Source organism: Panthera tigris, chromosome A1, assembly GCF_018350195.1.
Source record: "Panthera tigris isolate Pti1 chromosome A1, P.tigris_Pti1_mat1.1, whole genome shotgun sequence".
Lineage (NCBI taxonomy): Eukaryota > Metazoa > Chordata > Mammalia > Carnivora > Felidae > Panthera > Panthera tigris.
This window is the reverse complement of record NC_056660.1, coordinates 33,562,707-33,581,321: the sequence shown is the minus strand read 5'-3', so window position 1 is coordinate 33,581,321 and position 18,615 is coordinate 33,562,707. Positions and strand designations below refer to the sequence as shown.

At 33.4% G+C, this 18,615-nt stretch overlaps 1 protein-coding gene across 6 annotated transcripts in view; it reads right to left on the bottom strand.

Moving 5' to 3' along the window:
• PCDH17 (protocadherin 17) overlaps positions 1 to 18,615 on the bottom strand; it is a 98,767-nt gene that overhangs the window by 58,897 nt on the left and 21,255 nt on the right. For 5 of the 6 annotated variants that reach the window (XM_042977573.1, XM_042977593.1, XM_042977583.1 and 2 more), the window contains 2 exons: positions 4,017 to 4,075; positions 3,711 to 3,883 (listed from right to left, as the gene is read on the bottom strand). In XM_042977573.1, the coding sequence (XP_042833507.1) occupies positions 3,711 to 3,883; positions 4,017 to 4,075 (232 nt within the window). Of the gene's footprint in view, positions 1 to 3,710; positions 3,884 to 4,016; positions 4,076 to 18,615 lie in introns of those variants that run through there. The other variant, XM_042977622.1, reaches the window with a different exon arrangement.

Below are 18,615 nucleotides of genomic sequence, written 5' to 3'. Positions count from 1 at the left end.
TCAAAGGCCTAAATCATTTGCAAAGGAAAACCATTATTAGTAGAAAGTTCCATTGAAAATGTGAAGATTATTTTTGGAATTAATTCTAATTTCTAAGCTAAAGAAATATTTTGAGTTAGAAATAGAACATCATTTTTCTTACTAGAGAAAATTTAAACAAGGAAAGAAATCAAATAAGCTAATACAAAAACTATAAAATATGTTATTGATTATTTTAACTGAAATGTGTTAAGGCACTACTACAAATTTTTAGAAAGAAAAAAAGACTCATAAATGGATTTCTTTCTGTTTAGTGTTTGGTTTCTTTCTCCTAAGAGAAAATTTACTTTTGATTCTTAGGAGATTTCTGAAGGTATTAAAGATTAGGGTTTAATATTTGAAATCTGACATGAGATAATTGCTTAAATACGGCTGTCATCATCTTTCATCTGTAAAGAAAATTATTCTTTATGGGTGTGCATTGAATTAATTTGGCTTTGCTTCTCTTGACGCTTTTCAAATAAATTAACAGAGTACATTGACCAAGACAATGGCTGATGGCTTCTTCAAACATTTTAAAATTATTTCTGAGTAAACTGTTCATTATGTGAATAGTATAAAGCATTGGGTAAGAGGGCGGGCTCTGAAGGCATGTCATTTTATTTCTAATGTTGACTTCACTGCTTATAACTGCAGAACACTGACAACATTTCTTAATATCTGTTAAATGTGAGAGTAGCAGTACTTCCTTATCTATAAATGCAATGAAAACTAAATAGGATAATAAGTTTTAAGTACTGCATAATTCATTCAATGCATATGAGCTATTCTTATATTCTCCCATAAGGTTTGCATACATGAACTCAGGTTTTAACTTATTCTTCAATGTTTATTTGATATCTAGTCATAGCAGTGAATCAGAATGTCTGAGCAAATTCTCCCATTTGGAGACAAAGTTGTGTAGAAAAGACACAAGTTTTAGCTATATCTAGATGTAGCATAAAATTCCAACTTGCTGAGCAGATTAATATATTTTCTATACGTTCAGTTTTCTTGTAAGTGAGACAAAAATGATTAAGCATTTTAGAGTTTTCAGGTTAAATAAGATAACAATGAAATGGAGCTAACACAGTTTATAGTAAATGGTAAGAACTCAGTAAATGCTAGTCTCCTTCTCTGAATCTATACAGGTAGATAGATAAGTATAAACATGGATAGATGGAAGAAAGAAAGAAAGAAAGAAAGAAAGAAAGAAAGAAAGAAAGAAAGAAAGAAGAAAAAGAATGGAAGGAAGGAAGGAAGAAAGGAAGGAAGGAAGGAAAGAATGAAAGGAGGGAGGAAGGGAGGAAGGAAGGAGGGAGGAAGGAAGGCAAAAAGGAAGGAAAGAAGAAAACAAAAAAGATGATATAGATGATGGAAAGAAATCGGGAGACTGAAGGTGAAAAATGGAAACAGATGAGAGAGACAGAGAGGGAGAGCTTCCCCATCTCTACTAGTTACATACAGTTTCTTGAAGGCAAGCTCTAAGTCAAATTTATTTTTGGTGTTCCTGAAGAAACTAACTTTCCTCAAGTATTGAAAGGATTTAATAGATATTTATTAAATACATGAACTAATACATTAATCAGTCAATCAGTCACTGAAATACTATTTTATCTAATCCTCCAAAATCATGTTTTAAAGTAGAGGTCCGTATTTCTTCTATAATTCATAGATTCATAATAACTTTCCCATATTTATTAAGAAAGATGTGTGGAAACTACTTGTTTTTCAGGACTCATTTGTATTAGCATTCTCACTCTTACACTAGCAATTATTTTATGTAGAATGTTATTTACAATATATACCAAATATATGCTCTTCTAAGAATGGCCTACTTTTTTAAGGTATTATCTTCTAATATCAAAATTGAAAAAACAGATTTTCAGTATAAAATACATCTTTAGGCATAAATAAAACCACTTCCATTTTCTATAGGGGCCTTTGCTCTTTCCCATCAAATATATTGCTCAGTTGGATAAAAATAATTTAAAGAGTTAATGTGAACAGCATATAAACTTTTCTTTGATTAACAAAGTTTCTCATGAAATATGATAATAAATGCAAACTCTTTACTTACTCTATGCAGCTTTGCAAAAAGTAGCCAATGTATTATCCATCAATCACTTTATTACACACAAAGATGAGTCTATGTTAGGTTCTGTATTCACATATCAAGATGCAACAACCCACTATTTAAAATTTGTCTAAAAAATTCACATATTATATATAATATGACATAGTTAAAACCCATCAAGTTCATTTAAGTCACTTTAAGTAAACATTCAAATTTGTAGGAACTATGAATATTCTATAAATATTCAATTCAATATTCAATTGTAATTACATTGAATTACAATTCAATTACTATAAAACACAGTATTGCATTGTTGGACAAAAAGTTGCTATGGTGTATATGGCAGTTATGACTTATTAAAAAAAGGCTTTTTTGGAGGCCAATCTTAAAATAAATTCAGCATGTTGTATTCAGTGCAGAAATATAAATTATATTTTATTGTACATATGTATTTATTTCTGTATCACATATATATTATTATGAACCTATGTATTTATTTCTGTATTGAATTCACATATGTGTGAATGTGTTTGTATTAAAATGAATTTTAATTTTAGATTAGAGAAATTAATAATATCTATTGACACATATGTAATATGTCAGGCTTCACTACAGGCAAAAGGTTACTTTCTATGAATTGACAATCAATAAGTGAATTAGAAGAATAAATGACTATGTTCACAAAGTTTAAATGTAGTTTCTCCCTAAAAAACTGAAATAATAAATATTAGATATATTTAAATACTATTATACTTTGAAAACTAGTATTAACTAACATAATACGTACTTGCAATTCTGAAACCCGAATTATACAACAGTTTTCTTCATTTTTTATAATTAGACATAAAAACCTATTCACATTGCCTAAGTCTTATATGTCAGAGTAGCTTAATTCTCTGGGTGAATCATTAGCAAATATTTCATTGTGCTTGAAACAATAAAAGCATCAAAACTAATAAAAAGGCATATCAAATGGATAAATTGAAGATAGGCTTTTAGAAAACATTTGTATTATTAGGAAGTATTTCTTTTTTATCTCTATCAGGGTAAACAAGTACATATTTATTTGACACCCATGCACATTTAGATGTAAATCAAAAAAAGGAGCCAAAATTCTGGCTTGCTGTCATTTAATTCTTGAAAAACTACGTGGAGGCTAAAATGCACGTTAAAAATAAACAAACTCTGCTAAGAGCTATACAATTCCAACCAGGTTTTCATTTTACCTAAACGTGGTGAATTTACTAAATTTGATCTTGTAAGTTAGTATATTAGAATGTGCATATCTAGCCAACATATGCCCTGCTTTCCTTGCTAATGAAACACAAAATGGGAAAGGTTGGGGAATGTCTGTAAAGCTAAGAACAATCTGGTGACTTTGGTCAAGTTTGTCATTTTAAGATGGATACAGACTAATATCCATGGCCTTCCTTTTTCTGTTGTTCCTGAGGTGTTGAATAGTTACTTTCTGTCTGGGACAAGCTCGGGATCTGCTGTTTCTTTGATATATTATCAATGGTCCGTTCCACCGTGATAAACTGCGACTCTAGTACTAATAGGTTTATAATGATTGCTTAAGCTTTACACGTCGTAAGCATTGGAAGGCTTCACTCACCTTGTTCAAGTGGTTGGCTTTTAGTTGAAGTAGTTTTCATCTTGAGTGCCTCCCTAACAGACATGTCACAGCAGGAGCCTTTGTTAGTGTCTTGGTCACTGTCAGCCTGATCACTGTCCCCGTGCCCACTGTCTCTCAGGCTGGCTCTTTCTGGGTCCTTAAACGTGGAGCTACTGAAATACATATAAAGAAAAAGAAGAGAAAGTGTTGTCTCTACAAGTTTGAATCTGAAGTGTAGTCTCTTGCAAAGCAATTTTGACACGAATGCAAATGGGGAAGCCGAGAAAGTTATTTAATAGGCCTTACCTTTGAACAAACTGCTGCCTGCTGCCCATGTAATTGGGCTCTGCGGGAAAATTGTCTGTCTGCGAAAGAGAAGGAAAAAAATACGTATAGTTGTACACTGGACAAATCTCCTGCAGAGCAACAAGATTTCCTAGTGGAAAAATGATTAATAATTCAAAAATTCCCTTAATCTTCAGATTTGTAAATTTTAATTAAATTGGAAATTGCTGACATGTAATTATGTACTCAGAACAATTAAATGATTCCGGTCCACAAATTACCTGTTAAAGTAAACAATGAGCCTGTCATAACTGGCATTCTCTGTTCTTACCAGGATGGATAACACTGTCTGCGTTGTTTCATTACCTAGATATTAAGATTGAACACTTGTGGGAGGAGTGAAAAAATGACCTAATTTCTCCATATTAAAAGTGTGAATTATTTAATAATACTCATTTTTAAACATAATTGCATCATCTGCTGGGATTCTACGCCCTCCGTGTAGCATCACTTAAAGTCATCCACTCCTCAATTAAGAGATGCAGGGCCTTTCCTTCAAATTTTGCCAATAACAATTACAAGCATGGAACATATGGTTGAACTCCTCTCTATAATTCATTCTCATCTACATTCCTATCATGGCATTGAACTCAAACTATACAGTGGAAAGGGGTATTACCGCTGGTTATCGAAAACAAAGTGAAATAAAAAAAGAAATAAAATGTCACTTAAAATATTGAGAGTAAAGACGTTGAGAAACCAGGCTTGTTTTTGTGGTTGTTTTTACTGCTTCCAAACTGATGTGGAGGTCTGCCAAAAAGAACTGAATTCTCCTTGTATCATGGAACAGAGTCTTTTGGGAGAAAGAGACTAGATCTTTCATAGATCTCCCTATACTGTACATTCATACACATCACTTCTTCTTGCAGCTGACTCGGTGACAAAGGTTCTCCTGTTTTCAGCATCACTTCATATCACACCATTGTGCCCTGAAGCAGCTATGGATTCATACAAGATCATCCAGCATGTAAGTATCAGTGACACAGGAGCATGCGATTCATGAAGAAGAGGGCTCAAGGTAAGGCTTAACGTAGTGCAATATGTGTTTCCGTATAAATAAAGCTAAATTAAACTAACAGTACTCTTTTTTCTTCCCATGAAATAATTTTAATTATGTGGCTTTTGGGAACTATTTATTATTGGGGGGAAAGGACATGTTAAGAGTAATAGCTTAAAATACTAAGTTTCACTGTCTGTTAAAAGCTTGGGGACAGGAAATAGCCTCATAAATTTCTGAATCTATAATCTTTTGTCGGTGCTCAAATGACCTTTATCAAAATGCAAAGATGAAGGTAAACAAGGCCAATGCATTTCTCACTTCTAATCTGCTTTAACTAGCATTTGGTAGCAGACATTTTTCATTAACATGTTTTATTAGTGTTTAGGTTCTGTGAAGCACCTTAATTTTTGTTTCCATAATGGCAAACTATCAGTTTTTAAGGGTGACAATCTTCTAGTAAAAATAATAGCGGAAAACAACACTGGGGCAAAAATGTTTGCAACAGAATTTTGCTAATTTTTAAAACTATAGTTATTTAGAAACTCCACATTTTAGCTTAATAAAATCAAGTTCCTCTTTTGAATTGGTCAAAAACATGTATGCAACCTATTATTGTTGTCGGTTACAGACTAGGCCATGAGTATCTTAGAACACTTCGGAAAAACAGAATCCTGAGTATTACGGAGAGAGTAAAATATAAAATCAAAGTAGAAACTCTAGTTAGAAAACATAAGTGCTATTGTAAGTAACTTTGTGATTGTAATGGCTTTAGTTAGGTGGAGCATCACAGGATAGGATCCCTATTCAGTTAAACACAGGGAAACAGACAAGGAAACTTTCCTTCCATTGTTCTACTAGGGAGAGTATCTAAAAGTGTTTGCCTATTGTTAAAGTTCTAAACAGCTCTGATAAAATAAAAGACTTGAACTAAGAAATAGAATACGTTTTCCCACCGAATGAAGAGCTATTTTTAAATTATGTGTGTGTGCACGTGCACATGTGCATATGTATGTTTGTACGATGTCTGTTTGCATGGATGCATCAGAGTGTTTGATGACCACTGAGCGATGGTGTTGCTACCAAATGTTATTTTGATGAAAATCGAAAAACGAGAGGAAGTCATAAGAGAAGGGATTTTAGAAGGGGAAGAAAGAGGAGAAAAATATAATTACAGAGAAAGGCAAGAGAAAAGTAGAGAGGAGAAAGAGAGAAACAAAAAGATACATATACGCAGGAGGAGGAATGACATGGAGAGAGGTAAAAAGGAATGTAAAAAAGAAAGAGAAAGAAAGAAAGAAAGAAAGAAAGAAAGAAAGAAAGAAAGAAAGAAAGATTGGTTTATCGTTATAGAATTTCACAAAATACAATTGTTAAAAATCTGCAGCTTAATCAGTAGCAGAGTATCAGAAGTTTACTAATAGTGCCTGCATTTATCCATTAAATACGTAGAAGCCTGAAAGATTGTGTGTGTGTTTATGATTACCATAATGAAATAGCCATTTGGCCTTTAACAAACATATAACTAACTCACTATAAAAACCACACTGGTTTTAATATAGAAAATAACATTTTCATTATCCAGGCTCCAAGGGTGTCAGAAAACTCATTTAAAATAATCTGAATACAAAATAACTGTATTTGCATAGGAAAATGAAAATAGACCCAAAACAAAAGCCATATGTACCACAGCATCATTTAATTTAGAAATGGAAGGGTTTTAAGATATTTCCCGATAATGTACTCTAAAAAATTCGTTCTACCTTGCATATCTATAAATCTTAACTTTCAAGTCTAAGAAGAAGGTAAAACTTGAGGTCAGACACTTGTAGTTTTTTAGGACTCATCAGAGTTATTAAACATGAATATTTATATCTTTGAAAATTGTATCCTCTTCCGTACAAACTAATCATAAACACTAATGTTTTCCCTTCAAATTCAACTGGAACGCAGTGACTTTTAACTATTACTTTTAAACCTATAATTCGTTTATTATTTTGTAAAAGTATTCGGAATTGGTGGGTAGTTACAGAAACTTCCAAGATAGACACTTTAAAAACTTTAGAATGTGATCATCTTTTTAATCTAGTTCAGTCTGGAATACAAAGACAGAAGTTTGGCCATTTTTTACTGATTATTTGCTCATAAGAAAACAGATCTGAACTATCTTATAAAACTGAGTCCATTCTCCTAGTTTCATTTTTTTGTTCATTTCTTGTTTTTTTGTTTGATGAAAACTTAGTATTCATTACTTTCCTTTGTACTGAAAACACAAATAAGCAAGTAATCAATTAAACTAACATACAAAGTGGATAAGTCTGCATGATATGAAGGGTTTCTTTGATTACTTGCCTTTATGCATTTCTCCAGGAGTACTCAGCAAATTGTAGTCAATTTATAAATGACATTCAAAGTCAGAATTTTTATCAGGAGTACTCAATAATAAGCTATTTCTCAGGTATATCTGAAGATATATTTACATACTCTACAATTTGCTTCTTCTGTTATAACTCTAGAAAACAAATCATGATTTAAAAAAGCATCTATGAGAAAGACCAAAAGAAGGCACCTACTGAAACTAAACCACGTTGGCTCAAATTGGGTAACTTCTTTATTTGTTGAAGTAGATTAATTTGATATGACCACTTACATATGCCTAAAGAAGTTGAATTGAAAGTGGATAGTAAAAGGAGTCAAATAGATTATTTTTTACTAGTAAATAGTAAAAATAGCAATTCTTAAAATGTATCAAGCATTTGACATAAGTCAACATCTATGAATGATAAAAATTCTCAGCAAAGGCAGAAAGAGAGGGAAACTTCTTCAACTGTATAAAGAGCATCTACCAAAAAACAAACAAACAAACAAACAAAAAACATGTATAACTAATATTATATTTACCAGTGAAAGACTGAAAGTTTTCACTCTTGCTTTCACCACTTTTATTCACCATTGTGCTAAAAGACCCATTAAGTTCAACAAGGCAAGAAAAATAAATAAAAGATAAATTAAAAAGGAAGGGGAAATTTCTCAGTTACTATACTCGCAGATAATATTACTGTTTAGGCAGGAAATAAAAAGGAATTAAAAAAAAACAAATTGGAAACAAAACTTCTTAGAACCAATAAATAAGGTTGCCGTATTCAAGGTCATCACACAAAAATCAATTATATTTCAATATTCTAGCAACGAACTATTGAAAACCAAACTTTCAAAAGCAATCCATTTATCATAGTTCCCTACGAATCAAATGCTTAGAAAAAAATATTTTCAATAACAAGTACAGAATCTGTGCCCTGAAAATTACAAAAGTTGATGAAATAAATCAAAGAAGATCTAAATAAATGAAGAAATATATTGCATTTATGGAGTGGAAGACTCAGCAAGGTAAAGCTGTCAATGTTCCTCAAATAATCTATACATGTAATATAACAACATTCAGATTTACAGCATGATTCCCTGTAAATACAGACAAGGATTCTAAAATTCATAATGGAAAGCAAAGTGACTATAATAGCCAAAAAAAATTTTGAAAAAGAAGAATAAAGTTGAGGGAATCACACTATCTATTTTAAGAGTTATTATGAAGCTGCACTAATCAAGACAGTGTAGTACTGTAGACAGAAAAAACACATAGATCAATAGAACAGAGAAGACTGTCCATAAGTAGCCCACAGAAATACGGCCAATTGATTTTTGACACAGTTTCAAAAGGCAATTCGATAGATAATTCAATAGAAATGAACCTTAAACTACACCTCTCTCCCTCTCTTTCTGTGTGTGTGTGTGTGTGTGTGTGTGTGTGTGTGTTATACATATGTATGGATGTATACATATATATAATGTATGTATGTATCAAATGTATGTATCAAAATGGACCACACCTCTAAATATAAATGTAAACCTGTACACTTAAGAAAACCTAGCAGAAAACCTTTGTGACTTGGCAATATGCAAAGTTCTTAGACATGATACCAAAAGCATAATCCATAGCCAAAAAAAAAAAAAAAAAAAAAATCCAGACTGATGCAGCCATTTGGGATTTACTTTAAAGCAATGTAAACTATGTTCACACAAAGATTTGAAAGATTTGTACATAAGTATTTACAGGAGCCCTCTTTGTCAAAACTGGAATCAGCCCATATATCTTTCAATAGGTGAATAGATAAACAGACTGTGGTACATGAATACATTGGACAACTATTTAGCAATAAAAAAAAAAAAAAAAAAAAAACTAGTGACGCAACAACTTAGATGCACCTCGAAAGCATTTTGGTGATTGAAGGAAGCCACTCACAGAAAATTTCACCCTGTATAATTCCATTTATAAAACTTTTCAAAAAACCAAAAACTATGATGACATAGAACAGATCAGTGGATGGCAAGTTTTAAAACTGCCTAGGGAGATACAGCATGAAGATTTTCAACTCCTGAACTGTTTACTAGCCTGATTGTGGTGGTGGTTTCATGAAGCTTTTATATGTACATGATTAAAAATACATGGAACTCTACATTCAAAAAAAGTTCATTACTATATGCTCAAAAAGGTAATTCGAAAATTAAATCTAAGGTGATATCTGCCTGTCATATATGCTGAAGATCCTTCTGCCTCACAGAGAATTATAAAACTATAAGCTCTTTTACTAAGTTTCTTCAATAAGGAGTGTTTCTGAACTTTTAAAAAATTATACAAAGCCAACTTATAAAACCTATGTAGAAATTCCGTATTCATTTGGACAGACTACAAATGGATTCAGGATATAAAGATCTATTCAGCCACACTAGCAAACGCAAGCAACAGCTCTGTAAGACAGTCACCTTAATATGAATTATTTAGCTAAATTTTCATTTCTTTCAAAGATGTTTTCCTTGTGTGCAGTTCCTGTTTACCCAACCATAACATAAATACTTCAAACGAAGTTTGCAGACACAATTTATTGCAAAGGGATGGCTTTTCTTTCTGTAAAAATAGGTCCCACACCCAACCTGGAGCTTGAACTCATGACCTTGAGGTCAAGAGTTGCATGCTTTACCGAATAAGCCAGCTAGACTCCCCAACAAAGGAATGGCTTTTTATTTCAATGCAGGAAACAAACAAGGCTATATTGCGAAGAACGGGGATCCATCCTCAGAAACGGTGAGTTGTTTTTGTTTTTGTTTTTAAGAAAATACCTTGTGTATTGATTCTACATTTGGGAGTGAACAGAATATATTTGTAAAGAGTGTAAACACATTGAATATGAAATGATTAGCATCTAAGATATACCAAAGTGTATTAAAATACCTTCAAAATAGTTTTACAACTTTGGTGGTAAAATTAGGATATACTATTTAAAAGATGTTGTTTTATACTTTATATAAGATAATATATGAAAATTTCTTAGTTATCTAATACAATTCCATTATAACTTTTACATTTTTTTAAGTCCTGCATGCAGCACTGTAATACTCATGAAATAATGATAACTGGAGGAAAGTCTGAGCAATTTTAAAACAATATTTGGATTTCTAGGAAATGAGACAACTATGGATAAGAAAATTAAAGACATCATCATTTTGAATCTCATTTCTAATTAATTTCTAAGAAAGAAAACATCAGAAAACTATTTTCAAAGGTATCCCTGCAAAAGGAAGAGAAAAAAAAATAATTCAATCATTAAGAAAGTGGATTGTATGGTTTAGTCTTTCTCATCACAGATGCTATTTCAGTAAATTCTGGAATTCAATCTGTGATTAATCCAATCACTATGTGATAAATATGTCCACAATACCTTGGTGCTAATTTGCCAGTGTTCTCTTATATTTCCCATTACAAACTCATGGGGCAGTCAGGAAATTTCCTATGGAGAGAACAATTTTTGACAAAACAAACAGCTCTCGCATTTCCAGAATCATTGGTTTGGAAATGTAGGAGGCAGTGCTTTATAAACTGCTGGCATCCTTGCTATTCTTTTACCTTTCTATGTCTGTTTCTTTACCAGAAAGGAGACCTTTGAGACAGAGGCTCAGTGGGTAAATTCATTCCACAAACATACGTTTAGCTCAGACCTGAGGCAATATAAAAATTCCAGCAGTCAACAATATAAAATTCACAATTGCTGAGACCCAATCAAGAATTATAAGGTCTGCAACAAGTTAAGAAAATATAACCCACGGCTGGGAGAAAAATCAATCGATGAAAACAGATCCTGGCATGAAAGAGATGATGGAATTAACCAACAAGAATCTTAAATATTAGAATATTAAAAATATGGTCAAGAACGTAAAAGCCTGGCTTTGAGAGCAAGTGCCTTCTTAAAATTTGAGCCCTAAGTACCTCCCTTGTATCATTTTCATCTTGGGCACGAAGGAGAGAAGTAGATGATATAGAAAAGACCCAAATGGAACTTCTAAAAATGAAAACTACAACATTTGAAATTAAAAATACACTGAATAGGACCGACAGCAGATTAGACACTGAGAAGGAAAAGACGCAGCATTTTGTACCAGGTTCTAAAAGCGTATTTGCCTCAGTGTCTTGATAAATTTGTAATATATTTATGTCGAATACAAGAAGACTCTCCCAAAGGTTGCGATACAAATATGAAGAAAGGTTTCGTTCTAGAGGTATTGACTTAGCATAGGAATTATTAAAGAGAAATGAAAGTATGTCTTTGACATACTTCGACTCTTTAAAGTCATTATTTTGAGAAAACTGGCTTCTCACACACGAATTTGGGGTTGGATGTGTAGTTATGGTGTTAAATCATATCATTACAGCTTCAGCTATACTAAGATGATCAGTGTTTTCCTCATCCAGGGGCACAGGGGAGTGGAATTTTGAAAATTCTTTTGAATTACGGACATAAGGTTGACTGCACATATTGATGCCATTGGGGTGAAAACAAAGCCAAACAAGTTGAACTTTTCCCTTAATTCAAAGGCACTGCTTTTCACATTGATAGTAAGCATTCTCTTTGCAGCAGACTGAACACAAGGGAGTGTTAAGAGGTGAATAATTCACTTTAAGCCTTTTCATACCGACATCGCTTCTGATAGCTTTGCCTTCAACAGAATATATGGTGTGGTTCTTTCTACATTGCTGAAGTAGGCAACAGCACTTTAAGCCACCACTTATAAAGTTATCTGACAGCACCTATGGCTTTGGAATTTTCAAAGTGCATGAGGTATGGCAATAACTGTATTTATCAATGATTTTCAAAATAATACATTTTATACAAGTATAGTGTGGTCGACATTTGTGTTTTGCTACTAAAGGCATAATAAAAACATGAGAAATTCTTACCACATTTAGCAAAAGCTAGCATTACTTTAAATTAGAAATGAGAGAGCAAGAACAGCCACATCCTGTAAGCAAGCATTTTAAGTCTACAGCTCAATTAGGATGACTTAGATGATTTTGTTCTGAAAGTAATGAGTCTGTATATTAAAACCTTTTGCAAATGTTAACTCTTTCATAAACAACACTGATAATTTTAATAATAACTTGTATGCTGGAGTTTAGTCATTTAACTTATGAATCTTAAAGAAAATCAGCTTTGAGAAGAAAGAAGAATGTTGAAATAATCAAAAGGTAAGAGGAGTGCTGTTTATCTAGAAAAGCACACAAAGTAGAGAATGCTATGCATTCTCTTTTTTATTTTTGCTGAAGTTTGGAGTCCATAGGCCACCAAGGTGCCCCTGAATGCTAGATGTGCTTTCTCTCTGGCAATGGCATAGAGTTATGCCATAAGTTGATGTCTTAGGGAAAAAAATTCAAACTTTGAGTGGCTGACTTTAATACCTGCAATTAGTCCATTCTCTTTAGTAAGGTCAGTCTCTATTTCAACCCTAGCTTATACCCAGTCTTTTTGTTTTCTTCCAGTGGCGGTAGTGGTGGGGAAAGTTGGGAGTTCTATTCTTTTCTGTTTGGTTGTTTGTTTGCTTGTTTGGTTGGTTGGTTGGTCGGTTGATTGGTTTTGGCTATCTCTCAGCCAGATATATTGTCTTAGAAGATTCTTCTCTGCTTTCCTCCTATGGTGCTCTTTTTCTCTATCAAGAATATGGAAGATTTATCCCACCAGAGGGAATACCTACAACTGGATTCTCTGCCATCAGGCCTCCAAACTAAGAACCCAAAGGTAAATGTAGCCAGTGAAAATTCATTAGAAGTCTGAACTTCTAGAACTCCGACATATGAAGAGAAAGAAAAGGGAGGGAGACAAATTGGTGACTCACCATTTTATTTATTGTCACTGTGAATGCAAGATACATTTCTTAAACTCTTATTTCATTAATGTTAAAAACTTGCTAATAAGTGAAAGAAAAATTTGATAAATTAATTTATTTAGATTCAAGCCAGTTTTCAGTCTAATTTATTTAGCTAATATGGACATGTTTTGAAACTATACTGCACTGAATCTAAATTTATGGAAACAGAGTCATTGTGTACTTTCTATGTTAGGAGGCTTGGAGTATGCTGTTCCATTTTAGTATCCACACAACAGTATTATTGATATTTATTATTCATTCTCCTTAATTGCCCTAGGACACATACTAATGTTACTGTCTACATTTTTTTAACAGAGAAATGACATTTAAGAGAAATGACAGCTAACTAACTTTCATAAAGTTACCCTTCATATACCCAATTCCCTGCAGAACAACGTACTTGCCGGGAACCACCAGGACCAGTCAGTATCTGTGCTACCTCTCTGGCAAATAGAGAAAAATCAGGATCCATCCCAACATTTTCAGAACTAAGTTAATGAGAAATGAATGTAACTTGACTTGAAATGCTTTTAAAAATTACGTTACACACCAAGCAAAAATAGTACTACCATCCCCTGTACTAATAAGACAACTCACTGAAAGAGTATGCACGTTTACCTTTCCATACTTGCACATTAAATTATTTGAATATGCTGAGCATTGCATATAACTCCAATAACTAGATTTTCTTCCTTTGGCCAGTAACATAAAAAGGTAATAATGGCCGTGTATTATCAAACAGTCTAATGCAAGCAGTAGGCTTAACTGTATGATTACTTATCATCATGACAGTCATATAAATTGTCAAAATAGGCACTTCTGAACACTTACCTTTTAAAGTGCAAAAGAAATTCAAAGTATTACATGTAGCCAATCATTACAGAAAATTCCCCAAAAATAACTAATTTAAAAGATATAAATAACTAATTTAAGTAACTAATTTAAAAACCAAACTGTCTGTCACATATCATCAGTTTGTTTTTTTTTCCAAAATACACTAAAGTTTAAAACATTACAGATACAATGATTTTGGTACACACAGTTCACCAGTCTTCCTCCTCCAAATAACATTGTTGATCAGAAGATAAAGTCTATTATTATTCAAATAATCAGTTAAATTTTGCAAATGAAAGAAAAAAAAAATATCAGCAAGATCAGGTTCCTGTCTGATTTTGCATCTGCCTTTCAACTCATCACCTGTATAGGTGCATTCCAGTTCCTAATAGTAAAAAAAAAAAAAAAAAAATAGAAGGAATTCAAGGTGAAATTGAAGGATTAAATACCTTTCTTTTTCCTTCCTCTAAAATTTAAATTTTTTTTAATGTTTATTTTTGAGAGAGACAGAGACAGGATGCGAGTGGGTTAGGGGCAGAGAGAGAGAGAGGGAGACACAGAATCCGAAGCAGGCTCCAGGCTCTGTGCTGTCAGCACAGAGCCCAACGTGGGGCTCAAACTCATGAACTGTGAGATCATGCCCTGAGCCGAAGTCGGACGCTCGACTGACTGAGCCACCCAGGTGCCCCTCCTCTAGCACATTATTAAAGAATTTTTAACTCTTTATAAAAGGAAGTTTTTTTTTTTTCAAATTTATTTACTTTTGAGAGAGAGAGAGTGCGCACAAGCAGTGGAGGGGCAAAAAGAGAGGCAGAACACAAGCAGGGGAGGGGCAGAGAGAGAGAGGGAGACACAGAATCCAAAATAGGCTCCAGGCCCTGAACTGTCAGCACAGAGCCCAACGCAGGGCTCTAATTCACAAACTGTGAGATCATGACCTGAGCCAAAGTCTGATGTAATCAACTGAGCCACCCAGGTACCCTGAGAATTTTTAACTTGATGAGCAACAATTCATGCAAACAGCCAACCAATCAATTTATTTTATAATAATTAGTAAATAATTATTTATTTTAAATAATTACTTTGGGGGAATTTTGTGGTCCTGGTCTTTTGCATGGGTTTCAAAGATAAGTTACTAACCCCTTCCAAAACAACAAAAAATATATACAAATTTAAATTTTCAGGGGCACCTGGGTGTCTCAGTTAAGTGTCTGACTCTTGATTTCGACTCAGGTCATGATCTCATGATTTGGGAGACTGAGACCTGTGTCAACAGGAGCCTGCTTGGGATTCTCTCAGTCTCTCTCTCTCTCCTTCTCTCTCTCAAAATAAATAAATAAGCTTTAAATTTTCCAGAAAAAATTATCCATTGTAATGAAAAACAAAATGAGTAATGTAAGAGTACAATTACAAAAACTTAGGAGATAATATACAGGGAATTTGGAAGATCTGCCCTGAGATATGACTTTAACAAAGTAAAGGCATTCCTAAGTTTGAAGAAGAAATTAATTATTAATCAAATTTATGAGTATTAGATTACTAGAATATTTATCATTTTTCCCTCTGAAATACAGGAATAAGTATCGCATTCAAAATGTATGATTCAATGGAAAGAGTCTATTTTAGGTTGGTATTCATACCTGAAATTAAAATAAAGCTAAGTGTCTTTACTAATGCTAACAGATTTTTAATTAAACATTAGCACAAAATGAAATGAAATATCTCTAGTCTTTATCAGACTGACACTTAATACCTAATTCAAGTATCCCCAGCTTTCTTTGCTTGGACACTTCAGTGCTAAGAATTTTTCTCCTCTGGAAAAAGCAGCGGGCTTACCCAGACAATCATTTCATGAGATAATAGGCCTGCATTCTTCCATATCTAGTTTGAAACAACAGACAAATATCTTGATCTTGTTAGAGGTTATTTGTAATTTACATGGTACAGGTTTTTCGGGTTTTTTTTTTTTTTTATAAATACACAAACGGAAAGAAATTAAGAAATGTTAACAGTTAATCATACCTTACAAAAATGGTGTAAGGCCCACTATCTGTTTTTGAAAATCAAGTTTTATTGGAACTCAGCCATGCCCTTTCATTTACATGTTGTCGATGGCTGTTTTCATGCTTCAATGGCAGAGATGAATAGTTTTGATGGAAACTATATGGCCCACAAACCCTAAATATTTACTATCTGATCCTTAATAGGAAAAGTTGCAGGCTCTTGGCTTAGAAAAACTAAGTCTCACCTCTTAATGTTATAATTAAAATTTTTAGTCTACTCACTCCTGTAGATAAAATACTAATGAGGCATTTTCACATATACACAATGTTTAATTAGGTCATAGTTTAAAAAAACAAGAAAACACACAAGTTATTTTCATCTTCTGTGGGACACAGACTTCTCTCCCAGAGTATCCATTTGGAAATTGCCTGATTGAAAAATTGTTCATATTTTTTAAGTGGATTTCAGTGTTAGGTGATTTGCAGCATGTTTATATTCAATTCCAAACTACTTAAAACTGTGCAAACAGTACCATCATGGGAACACCTGAAAACAAAATGTACTTAGGCACATTAAGTTTCCTGAAGTGTATTACAAGTTCCTCTAGAGTGTACTTAGAATAAGAGTAAGTAACCTGTTCTTTCCCAGAGAAAAGAACTCTTCCGTTCTTGGTCCTTTGTCTCCTGTGCTTCCTTACATATTTTACAGGGTGATTTTGTCAGTGTTTCTCAACCTCTCCAAATCTAAACTTCCTTTCAACTTCACCAAGTGGAACCATTATAATTATTTCTATTTTATGGGTGGAGAAACTGAGGCCTATGGAATTCATGAAAGGCTAGTTGGAGGTCCCTTTATGAGTAATAGGAATAAGTTTCTTTTGACTCAAAATCTCACACTCTTTCAAATAAAATCCTGCAAGTCCTGTATGACCCATCTCCCTTTTGTGAGTATTGTGCTTTGCTTTCTAGACTATTTATCACTGTCTGATGTATTTTACAGATTTATTACTTTCATTCTAATAATGCTTGTTAATCAATGCTCCCTACAGAGTTCTGATACCAGGTCACATCCCCCCCCCTCCCGAATGGCTTTTTTCCTGCAATTGTTCAGCTCTGAATCATAATAAACACAGAGGAAAGCAATGAGGTCTACTGGACAGCTTTGGTTCAAATACAAGAATCAAAGCCAGTTCTATGATCAAATCTGAGAATCTGAGAATCTGCTTCTGGAGTCTCCAAAATCTGGAAATATTTTCACTCTATAAGACCAACTTACAGAACCTCTTGAAACTACTTGCTGGCTATCAATTTGAAAGATCTTGTGGCAATGTGTCGTACGTACATAGGTCCCAGCAGAGATGTGAGGTTTAATATATGAAGGCCTTAAAGAATTCTTTTCCAAATTGACCTGCCTTCTAGGAACTAAGTTTCACTACTCAAAGTAGCAATTATTCATGCTGTAGGATGTTTTCATACTCCCATCAATACCTCCATAGGAATGCAGGCCAAACATGATATCCCAACTGGTATAGAAACAAAAACCCTAAACTCTGAGTCACATGACATTAATTTTCTATTTCTTGTTAGCTGTATATATGTGAGTAATATTTCTGTGCTTCAATTTTCTCACATGAAAAGAAGTGTAAATGAAATCAGATGTTATCATATGTCTCTAACTCTCTCGTATTCATTGCTCTACAACAGTTCTTTTGTGAAAACTTCTCTTCAGTTTCTACCTGGGGTGAGCTTTACTTACCACAAGTTCTTTCTGCATAAAGAGCACTGTTCTGAAAGAAGACTTAACATCTTTCCACTTCAGAGTTCACTTTGGTGGTTTAAGAAGTTTAAAATATCTGCAAATTATTTTTTTTGCAAGATAGTCTATCAAAAATTGATCACTTTTTAAAATGTCTATTTAGCATTTAAAACAAGGGTGCCTCGGTGGCTCAGTCAGTTAGGTGTCTGACTCTTGATTTCAGCTCAGATCATGATCTCACAGTTCGTGAATTCAAGCCCCAAATCAGACTCCATGCTATTAGTGCGGAGCCTGGTTGGGATTCGCTCTCTCTCCCTCTCTTTCTGCCTCTCCCCTGCTCTCTTTCTGTCTCAAAATAAATAAATAACCTTTAAGAAAAAAAGCATTTAGAACAAAGTAACCAATCCTGGTTTAAAGAGGTATAAACTGAAATTTGGAATAAAATAAATTAGCATTCAGGGCGCCTGGGTGGCTCAGTCTGTTAAGAGTCCGACTTCGGCTCAGGTCATGTTTTCACGGTCCGTGAATTTGAGCCCCGCGTGAGGCTCTGTGCTGACCTTTGGGAGCCTGAAGCCTGCTTCGGATTCTGTGTCTGACCCTCCCCCGTTCATGCTCTGTCTCTCTCTGTCTCAAAATAAATAAAAAACGTTAAAAAATAAAAATAAATATTAAGTATTAAATATTAAATAAATATTTAATATTAAATATTTAAAAAAATAA